This window comes from Lichenostomus cassidix, chromosome 6 (genome assembly GCF_008360975.1).
Source record: "Lichenostomus cassidix isolate B80296 chromosome 6, HeHo_3.0, whole genome shotgun sequence".
NCBI lineage: Eukaryota > Metazoa > Chordata > Aves > Passeriformes > Meliphagidae > Lichenostomus > Lichenostomus cassidix.
The window spans coordinates 19,293,040-19,309,709 of record NC_139487.1 but is presented as its reverse complement, the minus strand read 5'-3'; the positions used below and the strand labels follow the sequence as shown (position 1 = coordinate 19,309,709).

The 16,670-nt window shown below is 45.6% G+C and overlaps 2 protein-coding genes across 2 annotated transcripts in view; one reads left to right on the top strand and one right to left on the bottom strand.

The window, feature by feature from the left end:
• Nucleotides 1–274: 274 nt before the first annotated feature.
• LOC146435419 (cytochrome P450 2C19-like) lies at nucleotides 275–7,100 on the top strand. The gene is made up of 9 exons (XM_085065454.1): nucleotides 275–489; nucleotides 825–987; nucleotides 1,488–1,637; nucleotides 2,216–2,376; nucleotides 2,765–2,941; nucleotides 3,453–3,594; nucleotides 3,948–4,135; nucleotides 5,296–5,437; nucleotides 6,125–7,100. The coding sequence occupies exons 1-9, from the start codon at nucleotides 310–312 to the stop codon at nucleotides 6,304–6,306; spliced, it is 1,485 nt and encodes a 494-aa protein (XP_084921580.1). The 5' UTR covers nucleotides 275–309; the 3' UTR covers nucleotides 6,307–7,100.
• Nucleotides 7,101–9,632: 2,532 nt separating this feature from the next.
• TLL2 (tolloid like 2) overlaps nucleotides 9,633–16,670 on the bottom strand; it is an 84,783-nt gene continuing 77,745 nt past the window's right edge. Inside the window, exons 18-21 of the mRNA XM_085065453.1 lie at nucleotides 16,113–16,240; nucleotides 15,086–15,299; nucleotides 13,627–13,877; nucleotides 9,633–12,470 (exon numbers count right to left, since the gene is read on the bottom strand). Coding sequence (XP_084921579.1) covers nucleotides 12,336–12,470; nucleotides 13,627–13,877; nucleotides 15,086–15,299; nucleotides 16,113–16,240 — 728 coding nt within the window. The 3' untranslated portion in view covers nucleotides 9,633–12,335. The remainder of the gene's footprint in view (nucleotides 12,471–13,626; nucleotides 13,878–15,085; nucleotides 15,300–16,112; nucleotides 16,241–16,670) is intronic.

Below are 16,670 nucleotides of genomic sequence, written 5' to 3'. Positions count from 1 at the left end.
TGCCCCTAGCATGATCTCTTTAACTATTTATTCTAGGTGAAACAAAACAGGTCTTATGAGCATATTAAAGATTCCTAAATCTCGATTGGCATCTACAGTTGTTTGAGATAAGGTGTGTCTTCAATGACTAATTAATACCAATAAAAATCTAAGTTACGTAACACAGGGCAATCTGAAAAATGATTGACTAGTAACCCTGATTGACTCAGCCACATCACAAAAAACCTGCTCTTGAGCCAACATAGCCTTTTGGTATATAAACTCAGATTCTGGCATGCAGAGTCACTCCCTCCTGAGCCACAGAAGCAAATGGAGCTCCTGGGAGCAGCCACTGTTGTCCTCCTGGTTTGCATTGCTTGCCTGCTCTCTTTTGCAGCATGGAAAGGAAGGTCTGGAAAGGGGAAGATGCCCCCAGGACCATCTCCCCTACCCATTCTAGGTAACCTGATGCAGGTGAAACCAAGTAATTTAGCCAAAACCCTTGAGAAGGTAAGGCCACTTCTTCTCTCTTTCTGCTGTCACTGAGAAATGCGTGGGACCTGTGCATGGGGAATACTTGTGGCTATAGATCCATGACTTGCCATTCCATAGGAGCAGAAAAGCCATGGGGATTGCAGAGGCTGCCCCTCCTTGCTGTTGCCATGTTGTTCAGGGCCTGATAACTGGAACCCATCTCCACACCCACATTTGTCATGAGAGGAGAAAAGCTTGATGTTACCTGTGTGTGAGGCTAACTGCCTGCAGTTTGAAGAATCAGGAAGAAGACTTTTCCACTCTTATAACTGATTTGCTCCATGGCCATGTTCTCTCTCACATTTTTACAGCTCAGTGAAGAGTATGGACCAGTGTTCACAGTGCACCTGGGCTCTGACCCTGTGGTGGTGTTGCATGGACATGATGTGGTGAAAGAAGCCTTGGTTGATCGTGCAGACGAGTTTGCTGCCAGAGGACACATGCCAATAGGAGACAGGGGTAACAATGGATTAGGTATGTTTGCTGGCTGAACTCCTTCTGAGGAGAAGGGAAGGGCTGAGGATGCATTCAGCAGATTAGAGCTGGAGTGTGCCACGCATGAGGGAAGAGTGCAAGGGGTGGGTGCATCCCACCTGGAGAGGGGAAGCCAGAGAGGGCTGTAACTGCTGACTTCCACCATGCAAAGGGGTTGAGGTAGCAGAGAAGTGGAACCAGATTGTTCTCAAAGATGGGCAGGGAAAGGGCAAGGGGCAGCAGCCACCAGCTGCAGCAAGGGAAATTGTGTGTGGGTGAGTGACAAATTATTCACAAGGATGTTTGGTATGTAGTGGAGAAGGTCAAAAGCAGGCAGTTGGACTACAAAATCTCCAGAGATTGCATTCAAACCACAGTATGCTGTGACTCTACTGTGTCAATGCTCCCCAAGGACAGGATTCATTGTCACCATGAGCCACTGTACATCTCACACCCAGCATGCCCAAGCCAGGTCTTCCCTCTTCCCTCTTCCTCTGCAGGGATTATTTTTAGCAACAATGAGCCCTGGTTACAAGTCCGGCGGTTTTCCCTCACCACTCTGCGGAACTTTGGAATGGGGAAGAGGAGCATTGAAGAGAGGATACAGGAGGAATCTGACTACTTGCTGGAAGAGATCAACAAAACAAAGGGTACAGTCCATTTTTAATATATATTAGGTTTGAAAAAAGTAGGCTCTATTAAGAGAGCATTCACACCTTTAGCAAGGAATGAAGTTCCTACAGATTTGGTCCATGCAGCAGCTGCCCCTCATTACAAATCTGTAAATAATTTTGTGATCATGTTGTGTTGTGTTTGGAGGAACCTTTTGTGTCACTCTGTGGCTAGCACAGGTTTTTCCCATGAGAAATTTTCTTGTGTTTTATAAATAAAGATAAAGTTTGGATGTTATTGGAACAGTGTCCCAGAACTTGGGCAGTGCAGGCCTGGCCAATCAGGCCTGGGGGAAGGCTTCTGACTGACCAATCTGGGTGACTTTTGAGAACTCTATATATGTGAGGAAATCAAAACAATAAAGGTCATTCCTTCTTGCCACTGAGAACCGATGCATTCATTACTCTGCTAGCTGCTCAACAGAGACATCACTCAGAGACTGTGACCTGATATTTCCACTAACAACCAGAGTACACGTGACCCACAGTAGCCATAAATAGACATACATCATTTTTTGCTGGTTTTTTTATAGTCTTTAACTTTTCTGAAATCACAGGAAAATCTTTTGACCCAACCCACATGCTGAGCTGTTCTGTCTCCAATGTCATATGCTCCATTGTCTTTGGAAAACGATATGACTATAAAGATAAGAAGTTCCTGGCTCTGATGAACAACATGAACATCATCTTTGAGATGATGAACTCCAGCTGGGGACAGGTATGTTCCAGCAGGCATTTCACAGTGGCAACATTCTCCCACAGGAGCAAGAGGCCTCCTTCACAATGCAGTTCCATTTCAGTCTTCTAATTAGGACCCCATCAATGCTCTGCTGCCCAGAAGAGATTTCATTCAAGAGCAAGAAACTCCTTCACCAAAGCTGGAATTGGCTTTGCCAGCTAAGTGCAGCTTCCCAATAGACAGGGACACCATTCTTCTCCACTTCTAAGCTTCCTATAGGTACTAAGCAAGCCCTGTCAGACTGCCCAGCCTCTCGGTCATTCTGCTTTCCTCAGATGACAGGGTTGTGTCTTTCCCTGGCTTTTTGCTAATATCAAAGGATGGGCCAAATCTCATAATAGGGACCTTCCTGTTTCTTTCCTTCCAGTTCTACCAGATGTTCTCAAATATCTTGGATTACTTGCCTGGTCCACACAACAAAATATTTGCTGAATTTGATGCTCTAAAAGCCTTTGTAGCAGAGGAGGTGAAGTTGCACGAAGCCTCTCTAGATCCCAACTCCCCACAGGATTTCATCGACTGTTTCCTCAGCAAAATGCAGGAGGTAAGGACACAGATGGCTCCAGCTCATCCCCAAAACTACCTATGCCAAGTCCTTCCCTCTCCTAAGCAGCACAGCCATTGGGACAAAGCCTTCCCAGTCAGCTGTGCAATGGGAAGGCAGCAACAACAGCCCAGATGTTGCCTGTATTAGAGCTTATAGCTCTGGGTCTGCGTACTCAGCAGCCACCAATACCTGCAGCTGCTTGGAGAGGGAGAGCTTCATCTGCTCTCACCAAAGCACAGAGGCTTTTCCAGTCTGGTCTTGCAGTTCTTTCACTGGATAGCTGTGGACACAGCAAACAAGCAGCTGAGTACCATTCAGTGCACAGCTCAAAAGAAGGTTGTTCTGGGACTGAGTTTACTGCTCAAGGTAGCATTGCAATGCCCCAGATGGCTGCTGCACCTCAGCAGAAAAATGCAACAGCTCTAGGAGAAAAGGAAGGCCAGGAAGGACCTGAGAAAGGGCTACTTTTCTCAGCTCAGCCAGAGAAACAACAACTCCCTTTCCTTAGGAGAAAGACCATCCCAATTCCAGTTTCCACTTGAAGAACCTGGTAACAAGTGCCTTTGATTTGTTCATTGCTGGAACTGAGACAACAAGCACCACCATACGATATGGGCTGCTGCTTCTTCTCAAATACCCAAAGATACAAGGTACCAGTTTGTGACCTCTCCCTCTCTAGCTTTTTTCCCTAGACTGGGAACATGCCTGACACAATACCCTTTCTCCCAAATTTCCCCCTCCTCTCTCTCCCCCTTTTTCTCTATCTCCTTCTCTCTTACTGTGGGATGTGACTGTATCCAAATCTTTATCTCCCAGTAATCCCATTTAGACAAGTCAACAGGAGAATTTTCTTTGCATGTGCAGGAGTGGAGCTGTGGTCTAGTCAACATCAACATCAACATGAATGTTGCTCCCATCTCTGAATTGTAAACAGCTTACAGCAATCTGTTTCTGTAGATTTGGATTGACTTCCCCATTTGATGGTTTGTGTCTCTCATAACAGAGAAAGTTCAAGAAGAGATTGACCAGGTAGTAGGACGATCAAGGAAACCTTGTGTGGCTGACCGGACCAAGATGCCCTACACTGATGCTGTGGTCCATGAAATCCAGCGCTTCATCTCTCTTGTCCCTCTGGCTCTCCCTCACACTGTGACCAAAGACACCAGCTTCAGAGGCTATGTCATTCCTAAGGTTAGTGGGCAAACTGCCTCAAGTTCAGCAGTTCTTAGGCTGTCAGTTACAAGCCACAGGTTATAACTGTTGTGGCCTGACCTTGTTTTCATCCAGCCCTTAGTGAGGACTTTATCCTCAGGCAGCTGTAGCTCATTTGCACTCCCTTGTTGATGCTTCATGAGCCAAGACTAGAACAGGAGCTCAGACCAACACCTTTGTTCCCTTGCTCTGCAGCTTTACCTATTTGCAGAAGCACAATAGGGCTCACAAAAACCCAGAGCAGTGACTCTTCACACAAAAAGCAGCAAAGTTGAGCAGCTCTTCACCACCATCCCAGACAGCTTGTGCACATGCTCAGGAGCAAAGTCAGTTGCTGGTTATTGAGCACAGAAAGACCCAGAGCCACAAAATGCTGTCGGGTATGCTTGCATTCAATGGAACAAGCCAAACCCGTTTGCTCTGTTCTAGCACACTTCCTGAGGCAGGCTCTGCTGGCCACTGCCAGAGGCAGGCTGGTGGGCTAGAGCAGCCCATGCCTCAGCCTTGCCTGCTGCAGCAGGGCTTGTTGCTCTTCTGGGTGACTGTGGGCAGCTGGGAGACAGCAGCACATGGGCTGTTGGTGATGTGATTTCCAGCTGTCTGTGTAAAATCATAAGGCAGGACTCTGAGAACTGCTCAGCTTCCAGCAGAGACCTCTTGGGTCATTGCTGCTGATTGCTCCAGCCCCTGTCCATGGCTGGTCACAAAGGGGGAAGAGGATTACAGCAGGAAAAATTTGTCAGGAGAGGGGAATTGAGCTTCATTTCCACAATCTTGCATGCCTTTGCTATTTGGGGCTCACAGAAAAGAAGGGACATGGTGTGTCTACAAGGTCATTATTGTGACACACCAAGAAAGAGAAGAATTAGGTGGACTGCCCCGTGATGACCAGAGCAAGGTGCATGTAAATGTTCTGGAGGTGAGAGGGAGCATTCAGGAAGAGCAGCCAACAACTGTCACTGCTCTGCCATTCAGTAGGGTTGCCCTAAAGCTACCTCTTCCAAAGTAGTGTCCCCAAAAGGAAACCAAAAGCACTGGTAAGATAATACAGGGAAACTCAATTTCAGCCTTGCAGGCAGTCAGATTGAGTGATCTGATTGGCCTGCCTTTCATGTTCTGCTCTACTTCTCTTACTTCAGGGCACCACGATTTTCCCCATCCTCAGTTCTGTCCTCCATGACAGTAAAGAGTTTCCAAACCCACATGAGTTCAACCCTGAACATTTCTTGAACAAGGATGGCACCTTTAGGAAGAGTGACTTCTTCATGCCCTTCTCAGCAGGTAAAGCACAGATTTGCTCTTTTCCTTTCTCTGCCAGCCTCCTCCTGTGCTGATTACCCTGCCTTTCCCTACAACACACACTGCCTCTTCCAACACAGTCCCACTGGTGCTTTCTCAGGCTCACTGCTCTCTGCATAACTCCTCCCTGCTACTCCCATCTCCAGTGGCATCTCCCATCTTCATCTGGTCTGATGGCTTCTCCAGTCTCCTACTAGGAGTTGTCAATGTAATGACATGAATAGGATCCACTGACACTTTCTAAAATACCCATTCCCACACAACCACCCAAGTTGTCCTGAAGGAATCTTTTTGTGGTAGCTCCACTTTTCCCCAGCACCTTTTAAGTAGGCTCCTCTTAGGCTACATGCAACCATTCACCTACCAACAAATTCAACCTTCCACTTTCTCACCTGTGCTTTAGGTCACCCTGCTCTCTCTCCTCTTCACTCCTGTGATGTTCCCTCCAGGGTCAAGTCTTCTCCTGTTCTTCCTTCACACACCCATCCAAACTGTCAAGTGTCTTTTGCCAACAAATTCTTCTCTTGAAAATGTCCTTAGTAATTCTGACAGTCATCTTACTGCTAGGGTTGCGTGTACTAAACAAAGCTGTCCAACACAGCTGCTTTGTACAACCTCTGCTCTACTCAGAAACACTTGTTGAGTTCTATTTGCTGCTTTCACTTTCAGGAAAACGAATATGCCCTGGAGAGGCCTTGGCACGAATGGAAATATTCTTACTCATAGCCATCATCTTGCAGAACTTTACCTTGAAGTCTGTTGTCAACCCCCAGGACCTCGACATAACCCCAACACTGAGTGGAACAAGCAATTTGCCTCCTGCCTACCAGCTCTGTGCTACCCCTCGCTGAAAAGCATGGAACAACTCTCCACAGTGGCCTGAGCCTAGCTATTCCTTGACATCTCCTTTACCAAAATTAACAGCAGAAACATTGGCCCACCTGTCACAGGCCTTCAGGAAGGCAGTCCAAACACATATATATGCACAAAGTAGAGACCTCTAAAGCCTCACAGAACTCCACCTCACCACAGGAGGCCGTGGGTGATGCTGCAGCCTCCTGCACTCATGTTCTGCCATAGAATCACTGAGTGCAGTGGTTTCATAAACAGTTGGTTTTTTCACCAACACAGCTCCTGTGGCTGCTGCCACAGCACATGTCCCACCAAGACCATGCTTTGCAAATGGATAGTACATTAATGAGCCAATAAATAAAAATCTTTTTATGAAGATTTGAGTTGTTATTAAATTTGGGTTGGGGCAGTGCCCACATCTGCTCTTGCGCTGCAGAGTAGATCTGCAGCACCTGTGGCCTGTTCCCTAGGGGAAGGGCTGTCCCTCCTGGGCAAGGACTCTGCCTTTGTCATTCACTGTGCTCACTGCTGCTGCTTGCAAGGAGCTGCAGAGCAGTCACAGCACAGTACCAGCCTGGAAGTCTCACCTCACGGTGCTGGAGGGAAAGGGCATCCTGTAGCCTGGGGACTTTCTGCCAAATGAAAAGAATGCATTCATGCTTTGTGCAGGCTGAAGCAAGGAGATCAGTTACCTGATCATTGGAGACTGCAACCAGCTCTTGGGCTGCTCTTTTCTACCATCATTATTACTGTAGGGATTTAGATATTATTAAAATGAATTAATTTGGGAAAAGGGTAATGTCTCTTATTTCTTGCCCCAGCTACAATTTGTTGCATTTCTTTCACTAAGAGGCTAGGTGATTTTCATAAAAATATTCCATTACATAGATGAATTTCTTCTGGGCTTCTTTATGCCCATGGGCTTTGGGTGTGTTTGGATGGTCTGTTTGTTGTGTTTGTCTTACACTTAATTTATATAGATATTTGTTGTCCCCTGTACCATGGTCATATTCCCCAGAGGGAAAATATAATTTCTGTGAGTGTCACAAGGCATTTAGAGACCATGTGAGTACGGCAGAGAAAACAGTGTGCAAGAATTTCTACCTGCCTTTGGAAATGTTTTGCATTATTTTGCCCACATCTTAGGTCCATCCCTCCTTGTCACTCCATTTTTTCCCCACCAAGTCTGCTGCTCTAATGCCTGGGTACTCTAAAACAATGGTAAACCATCACTGACTGCTTATCTGGGATTGCATCAAATGGACAGACATGCAACCAGAAGCAGCAGGCATGTATGAGACCCAGGCATGTATGGGGAGGAGATTATCTTGAGCGTTTGATTAGTCTAAAGCCACCCTTAAAGCCAGCCCTGCAATCAGGAATTCAGCAGCATGTGTGCTGTGTTGAGAACAAGTTAAAAAATGGCTTACATCTGAAGTCTCAGAGGTGATGATTCATATTCATGCCCTTCCTGCCCACTGGGATGTGGATTCATCAGAGGCAATGAACAAAACAGTGACAAACAACATCTATCAACAATTCACAAATAAGTGCATGAGAAGCACAGAGCAGTGAGAAAATGTTCTGTTACTAAACAGCTCCAGAATGCAGGATATACTCAGGGAATACATAACCACATGGGATAGTACTTGGGATAATATCCAATGTGTTCTAAGCTGGATGTGAAAATGCTGTTTCATTTGGAAGCAATGACAGGGTCCACTTGACAGCTGCCCATGAGAATGACCATGCAGAGGGCTGCTTCATAATCTAGGACACCAGCCTCCTCTTTGCTCCAGCTGCCCTAAGACCAGGCAGTACCTCCAGGACTGAAAGTTTGAGGTAGATGCTAAAATCCAAGCAGCTATCTGAAAATGTCTGTTGCATCATAAGGAAATGCAAAGCTAATGAAAGAGTGAATTTGATTTATCTGGTTGGGGCAGAAAACAGGAGGGTCAAACACTCCCAGAGAGCTTTTCAACCAATAGATGGGTGGTCCAGTGGCCTCACCTCTTCTGTTTTCTAACCTCCCCCCACTACTCACCCAACTAACTCCCACTCACCATTTCACTCTTCTCCATGAAAAATCCCTGCATGCAGTAACAGCAGGGATGTTACTCCCAATGCCAGGATCAGTGCTCCTTTTATGATAAGCTTCTCTTCCTGCTAATACCTGCAGGACCTGCAAAGAGGAAGATATGATGGCATTTCTCTTGGGCTGACTCAAACAAACTGGATGGGTCGCAGTACATCCAGGCTCTGACATGTACCTGAGAAGCTGGGCTTCAGGGCACTGGAGTCTCCATCTCTTCTCTACCAGCTGCATGGCAAATAAGGTAGCTTCTGGATCTAAGGGCGCACTTAACATGAGGCACAGAGGGGAATCCTGCTTCTGCTTTCTAAGGCTAGCACCTTGTCTGCCAGAGCATTTGCTGGAAATGCCAGGACAAAGTGGAAGATTTCTGCTGGCTTGATGCTGAGACCAATGAGCCTCTCTGGTCTGAAGCATCATTTTTTGTCTGAAGGAAGTTCTGCCACTGGGTCACAGTGTGCCTTGGTACTCTGGTGCAGGAGGTTACTTGGGGTTGCTTATTCCTTACTTCATTTCCATTGCTCCTTTGCTTTTGGGAACAGCTGCAAGGAAATTCAGACACCATGAAGGTTTAGGTAGCTGTGACACACCACAGGGAATGTTCTGGGTAGTGAGACATAAATGAACTAAGTGTGTGTTGGGGAAAGAACACAGACATGGTTGTTAGCAAGCACAGTAGACATAAAGTAGTGGACAGAAAGAGAAAGAAAAGCATTTTAGGTGCTGCCTTACCAGCATTTTGCTGCCATTGAATGCAGACCACAAGTTTGCAGTAAGGAACATCTGTCTCATCCTGCTGTCCTTTGCACAGGAGTTTCATGTCTCTGGTCTTTGGGACTGCTGCTGAAGGCCATAGTCTGTAGTGCAGCAAATGAGCCTAGTCCTTTGAAACATACTTATGGACTAATTCCCAGCTCCCTAATATTTATCACTGCAGATCTGCATGTCAGCACACTGAAGTGTGAGCAACACATGGAAAGATGTAGCCCTTTGTCTGGCCAACTTGTTTCTCTGCTCCACTTTCTAAATGCTCCCTTGATTGCAAAAGCCAATAAAAACCTAAAGGCCCACATGAAAGTTCCATCCTGGTATTACCAGTAGTCCTGGGAATAGCTGGCAGTACCAGTACTGCTACTGGTATTAGCAGTAGACACAACAGTTGGCAGAACAAGGAATGTAGTGAGAAATTTCCACCCCTTGAGGAAGTGGAAAATGCATGTATACAACAGAATGTGCAACTGAATCCACAGTCTTTAATGAAAGCAGAGACTCATTGTGGGCACAGGTACATTTGTGATTGTCCCCACAGCCTCTTCTGCTCCCCCTTTAAAAATTTTTTTAGCTAGTGAAATGTAGAACCACACAATGACCAGAATACATATTGACACATAAGACGGTTTGACATTTTTTTAAAGAAAACTTCACACATTTAGAATTATTGACTGTTAAGTCCAGTCAGTACAGCAGAAATATTCTACATAGATCATTGGTTGAAATGCACAGTACAACATTTGTGAACACACTGTCACAAAAGATGATCACCTGGATGAACACTAACAAGTGTAGTAGATCTGTCAAACCATATTGCAAGCATCTGCAACAAACAAGTCTGGGGTAGATAAGAAATTAGCAGAATGTGAAATAAAGATCTTAAAGTACATGGGAAGCTGCTACAGTCACTTTTCCCTAGAGCCATTGCTGCCACTAGAGGGTCAGGAAACTTGAACTGCTGCTTGTCACCTAAAACTTTGCTTCTGTTTCCCAGGGATTTATGTCGTGCTTTTATTTCCACACCTGAGTCACTGAAATTTTGTTTGAACTGGAGCAAGGAAGAGAAGGACAAACACACATCCCATCTAGCAGAGCTCACTTCCCCAGACCTGCATGGTCAACACCTTGAGAACAGAGGTCTTGCCTGTAAAAAGGCCACAAAATTTGAAAAGAGAAACAAAACAGAGCTAAAATAAAACAAACCAAAAACCAAAACCAAAACACAGATAACATGATTTTATACAGCCTGCAATAAAGCTATAGTCCATGGTACCGTATTGTTCACATTACACTTATTAAGGCTTTGACTACTGGTCTTCTACATGCACATTTTATATACATATAATCCTCTGTGTTTGTGTATAAATTACTTTACTTTTCTTGTTCTAAGCAAGAAAATATTTTCATGCATTTGCTTCTCCTAGTATTCACAATACTTGGACCATATTCTATTCAAAGATTTCTGGAGAGGGCTGGGTCTATTTATTACTCATCTGAAAATGCCCTCATCTCCAGGAACATTGTTTGTGCCTGACAGTGGCACCAGCCCCACACTTCTCCACAGTCATACACCAGAGAGGAGGTGTCGCTCCGGAGCCTGACAGCACAATAGTTATGTAAACATAGTAATCCTTGGATTATAAATACTTTATTAAAGCTAACATACCTCAGCTTTTAGGTCATAATTGCCCATGAGTGCCTTCATGAAACATTCAGACTAAAGTTTTTTTTTTCCTCCTCTATCACCTGCTCAATTACAGTGGTTTCCCCAAAAGCACACTTTTCCTTATTTTTTCCTGAAAGAAGCACCAAACTACCTGTTAATTCTTCAAGCCTGTGGCTGGGTAGCTTTCACGAGCAAACAAGAACATGTCTGAGCCTTACAGATCTAAGTATTCTAAGTCACCATCTCACTTGCACCCTTGCCATGAAGTTAAGAGACTGGGCCATGCACCAGTGATGAACAGGGAGGAAGCAGAAACCAGAAGAGCTCTTCCCTTCCTAGTCCCATGCCTGTAGCTTGCACATGGTTTGACAGTTACCAGAGAACACCAGAGCTGACCTGTAGCATGGCCTGTGTCCCTCTGCCTCAGGGATAACCTGACTGCCCCTGCCCCAGCATTTCCTTTGGTGAGATGTTCTGGCCAGCTGAAGTTGCAAGAGCACTCCTAGATTGTTGTGGGGAGCCCTGGGGAGAGCAGCTCAGCTGTGAAAAGGAAGGGCTCACAGGGAAGTGGTAGTAGGAAAGGAAGCAGCATAAAGAAGGCCGAGAAAGCAGGCATGGGTGGAGTGAGGAAGGAGAGATTCCTTATTTAAGATAGGCCTGAGCTGCTGCCACAGCCCACTGAGCTGCCTTGTGTGGTGGTGTAACTGGAGCATGCTGTCAGCATTCCTGTCACTAAGCTTTGCCACCATCACACAGCCATGCTTGCATCCCACCACAGCATTTCTGTGTCAGCCACCAGCCTTCCCTTGGTCACTCTATTGAAGTACTTGCATTCAAGATATACCATGACAATTACTGGAAACCAAACACTCTGTCCTTCTCATTCCATGGAATCCAAGTAGCTAGCAGCCCTAAAGAGACTGTCCCTGTCCCCTGCCTTGCTCTCCACTCAACAATAAGCATGACAATAAATAGGACAGAAAGAGTGATGCAGGCACAGCCATCTGGTTCTTCTCTTATTGCACAGAGTATTTGGGGCAGATAGGGGAGAGTGGGTAGCTCACAAAGTCTTTTGCAGAAATTCTACTTGTTGTCTTTCCAAATCACCTGCTCCAGAAAATATGTTCAGACAGCTCATGTGGGTGCTTGGGAAATGTCACCAAGAAACAAGATATGCTACAGAAGAAGGCTATTCTCAGTTCAAGTTCAGTCATCACTAAGCCCCATGGCAAGTTGTGCAAAATACAATGTTTATGCCCTGGCAGGTATGATTAGAAGACAATTTTTTGGTACTGGGTATGTTAACAAGAAAGAGTCATGCTAGTAATTGCAGAGGCAAATCTTTGAGACTGGATTTAGTTTTAGTTACAGAAAATACTGTACACTGCTTTTGGCCAAGTGCACAGAAGCTTTGAAAAAAAAAAAACAACCAAAAAACCAAAGATCACAGTTAAATGTCTCAATCTTCAGATGGGGAATGTCTGTGAGGAGCAGTCAAACTACTTTCTCATGTGCAATGCATCCTGAAATTTGGTACTTATGTATCGGGCATGAAATCCTTTCTTGTTGATGGTGTCATCTGTATGGAATCGAATCATGATGGAATCTCCTGCAGAGTAGATTTCTTCCAGAGGCTGCAGAAAATGAAAGAAGACAGTACACAGTGGTCAAGTATGCAGACTAAATAACTGCCTGCGCTATGATACTGGAGTTTAAGCCCATAGTGAAGACAGATTGGCCAGTAAACATGAAGACTTCAATGCTCAGCACCTCCAGCCCTGATCCACCTTCCTAATATTCCTTTGCTCTTTATGTTTGAAATCTGATGCCAGTCCACTCCAAAATCCCAGTTCTTCCATTTACTTTTTTCACTGGACTCCCTGGATATTGTTCCAGTCTTCAGGTTTCCTCTAATTTGTCATTGTCTTTTCAGGAGATGATACAATACAAACCAGAACCTGTTTGGCAACCTGTTTTGGGAGAGCTGAGACTCTCCCAGGATTCAAATAACTCAGGTACTTATCTTACATGAGAACTCTGGTTATGTCCCACACTGTTGTGACCTGCTACAGTCTCCTTGAGCTTCTCTTTCCCAGCCATTCTTCATTTGTCAGTGTGCAGGTAGGTAGCTTACTATCCTGCTGCCCTGAACTTCTTCACACCAAGCTGCTATGCCTTTAATTTCCAGACCATTTCCCCAGTTTGTGAGAACTTCTTCCACACACCTGCTCCCTGATTGCCTCTCTTTAAATTCTCCATTTCATTGCTGAAGTCCTAGAGAAATCAAATACAAACCCTCTGATTTTAAAAACCACACACCATCATTCATGCTAGAGTCCCTCCTGCTAATGGGGATGCAGATGACAGTTTAGGAGCTAGCATGCCATCTTGGAGGCTGCAAGCAGCTCTAAGTCCTTCTACTGCTCACCCTTGCCACAGAATGGCCACAACATAACTTGGCTTCAACCAGGAAGCAACTGAGGATGAAACTGGACTTTGGAAGCTATCTCCCACATTTACACAACACTTTCATGGCAGGGCTGGGGCATAGCAGCGTGGCAGTCTCATGACCTGACCTAAAAAGGGACAGTCAGTCAGCAAGATTTTCCAGCCAACTCTGTACATCAGATAAAATGGCTGTGATCTCTGTGTTAAGGGAAAGAAGCAAAACCCAGCCACAAAGCATTCTCATCACCAGTTTGTGACAGCTGCCCCTCTCCAAAAATGGTATGAGGATACTTCCTTGCCACCCTCAGTGATCCCTCTGAAATCACCACCATCATGGCTTACCCCTGAGCCACAGAAGCGTCCCAGACGGGGTGCAGTGCTGTCGTAACCATCGTAAATCTCCATGTAGTCATACCCACAGTCAGCCTCCTCCTCAATTTCGAATGTCTGGAATATTAGCTCCACCCCATAACCATCTTCAGCTACAATCACCCATTCACAGTTGGCTTGACCTGGGTAGTTGTTATCCCCAAACTGAGCATGGGAATATAGCTCCTTAGTTTGTACTTCAGCCTTTAAGAGCCCACCACACTCTGAAGAAAGAAAAGAACACAAAAGAGTCTCTCACAGTCCTTACTCACAACAAAGACTCATCCCACTTTTGCATCAGTCACAAGCAGAGAAAACCTCCAGCTTTAAGTGCAATAGGGAAGGTAATTAAACACTGCAGCAAACTACAATAAAACAGCGAATTCTACAGTCACCTGTGAATCCAAAGACCCACATAGCTTAGAGGAATTTGGTTCTTTTGGTTCAGAGCACACATTGAAGTAGGTGAACAGTTTAAACTGGCAGGATGGAGTTCTTGACACATACTCTGGGAAAATGCATTGTTTTAGAAAGCAATTGCTTTGCTCTTTGCACTTGTCCTGTAGATGAAATTCTGACCCCAAGTATTTTGTCAGCAGGAAGCTGAAGCACATCAAAAACCAGGGGACCAAAACAATCCTTTTTTGACCACACAATGCACAAAAGTAGCCCTGTGTTTGTGCAGAATGTGTGCTTCAGTAGAGAGTTTTCCTGCAGCCAATGAGGAAGATGCCTCTTCACCAGTGTCATATGCATGGCCATGTTTCACCTGTTTACAGTGGCAAGGATTTCAAATAAATGAATGTTGGCACAACACACCCACCCCTGTGCCGCAACAGATAGGAGGATCAAGCTGTGCCTGTCCACAGCACAGCTCTGATTCTACCATAATCAATCTAAAGGGAGCCTGTTCTGTGGATGAGCCAACACATGGGCTAAATTGCATCACCTCTTTTTCCACTGGTTGATGTGGAACAGAACGGACTGTTGCTCAACCAAACACCTCCAATTTAAATAAAAGAACATGAGCAGGAATGTCCAATGCCAAGAGAATTCTGAGCTGTTATGGGAGCTGGTATTTATGGTATGGTACTGGCAGTAGTCTGGGAACTAAATATACAACCTCTTAAAATTTAGGCTAAGCTTATCTGGGAGAAAGGTGTGTCTCTTTTTACCAAGTAAAACATGTAGTGAGACTTGATGACATCTTTTGGCACTGGGGTACTGGCAGTCAATCAGCTTATCTGTGCTGATATGGGAGCTAGTATTTACTGTATGGCGCTGACAACAGTCTGGGAACTGAATATACACCACTTAAAATTTATGCTAAGCTTATTTGGGAGAAAGGTGTGTCTCTTTTTACCTAGTAAAAAATGTAGTGAGACCTGATGACATCTTTTGGCACTGGGGTATTGGCAGGCAACCAGCTTACCTGTGCTGTGCTTTGCCTGGAAACCTCTTCTTTGCACAGAAGCATCAGAGTAAAACCTGAGGAACATCTTGTTGGTAGAAGCCACTACAGGGTCAGGTTTCTTGCTGCCACAGAAGCGGCCAAGGATAGGTGACTTGCTATTGGGCCCATCATACATTTCTAGGTGGTCATAGGCACATTCTTGGTGCTGCTCAATCTCAAATTCATTGAAGGTCTACAGGAACAATATGGAGAATTAAGACAGACATCTGTAAATCTGAGTATGTGATTTAGCATAGGATGAAATGCCAAGAGAGAAACAGATCAAATGGTACATCTGTTCCACTCTCCCCACAAACTAAAACAGAATAATGTGATTTCATGCAAGAGTAGTCTCAGGGTGGCAAAGCTCAGAATTCCATATCAATGTGCTATGTTGCCTTAGCCTTGCTGCCTCGCATGGGTGCATGACAATAGTTATCAACTGCAAGCCTTATAACACTTATTTATCCTGCTGGAAATCCTGCCCAGCACACCAGAAGGGCTGTTCTGCAATATTACTTCCACTGAGCACAGGGATTATTTCCCCCAGTACATGGGCCATCTGCACAGCTTTGGGCATGTCCTGCCATTTACACCAGGCCACGTTGTAAAACAGGCCTGACACCTCTCCCTCAGAGGGGCTGGGGAGGGAGAGGTGTGGTGAGAGCCACCAGAGCATGGCCTATGCACCTTATGCAGATATGGCCCCAACAGAGTGGTTCATAAGGAGTAGGGGTGAGAGGCTATTTATGCCATCTGTTTACGGAGGGCAATACTCTACAGTTGTCATCTGCTGGAGTCTCCTCCAAACTGCCTCTCCTTTGCCTTGTGTCCCTCTGAGATCTTCTGCCCTTTTTCAAGCCAGGGTAACCTCCCAGGACACTCTCTTGGCCCAAACAAGATGTGAGGGCAGCAGCCTCCCACTCACACAGTGGTGGGAAGTCACTTCAGCTCCTCACAACCCAGCCTGCTTCTTGCCCCATACTCCCACTCTCTGGTTACTCACTACTTTCACTCGGTGGCCAGGTGTTGCAGAGATGTCCCAGGTGCACTCTTTCCGGCTGGGATACTTGTCAGGCCAGTTGGGACTGCTCATCGTTCCCTCTGCACCACTCAACTTGTGCTCGCAACCAGCTTGGGAGAGAGAAATTGCATTGGAGCAAGTCTCACATGGCAACCCTGTAGTGTCCTACAGGCTCCTCTCTGCCACTGAGACCCTCTACAGGGCAGAGATGGGGAAGGCTTCAGTCACCAAACAAGACCTTCTCCATAGTTCTGGTGGGTTTGTCCTATACTTTTTTTGAGCTAACCTGGCAGATGGTGAAATGGACTATCTCACTCCCCTGGGCCTCATTAACCTCATCTATGTCCTCACTCCCTAATCTATTCTCCTGTTCCTTCACCTCCTCTGCCCTGTTCCTAGGGCCATGATGTCAACCCCTCCACCATGCTGACTGGTGCTATCTCAGCCTTGCATTGTTTTGCCAATTTGGAAAGCTGAATCAGCTCATGGTGAGACCAATCAGATAAAGACTGGAGACCATACACAGGAAGGCAATCGCAG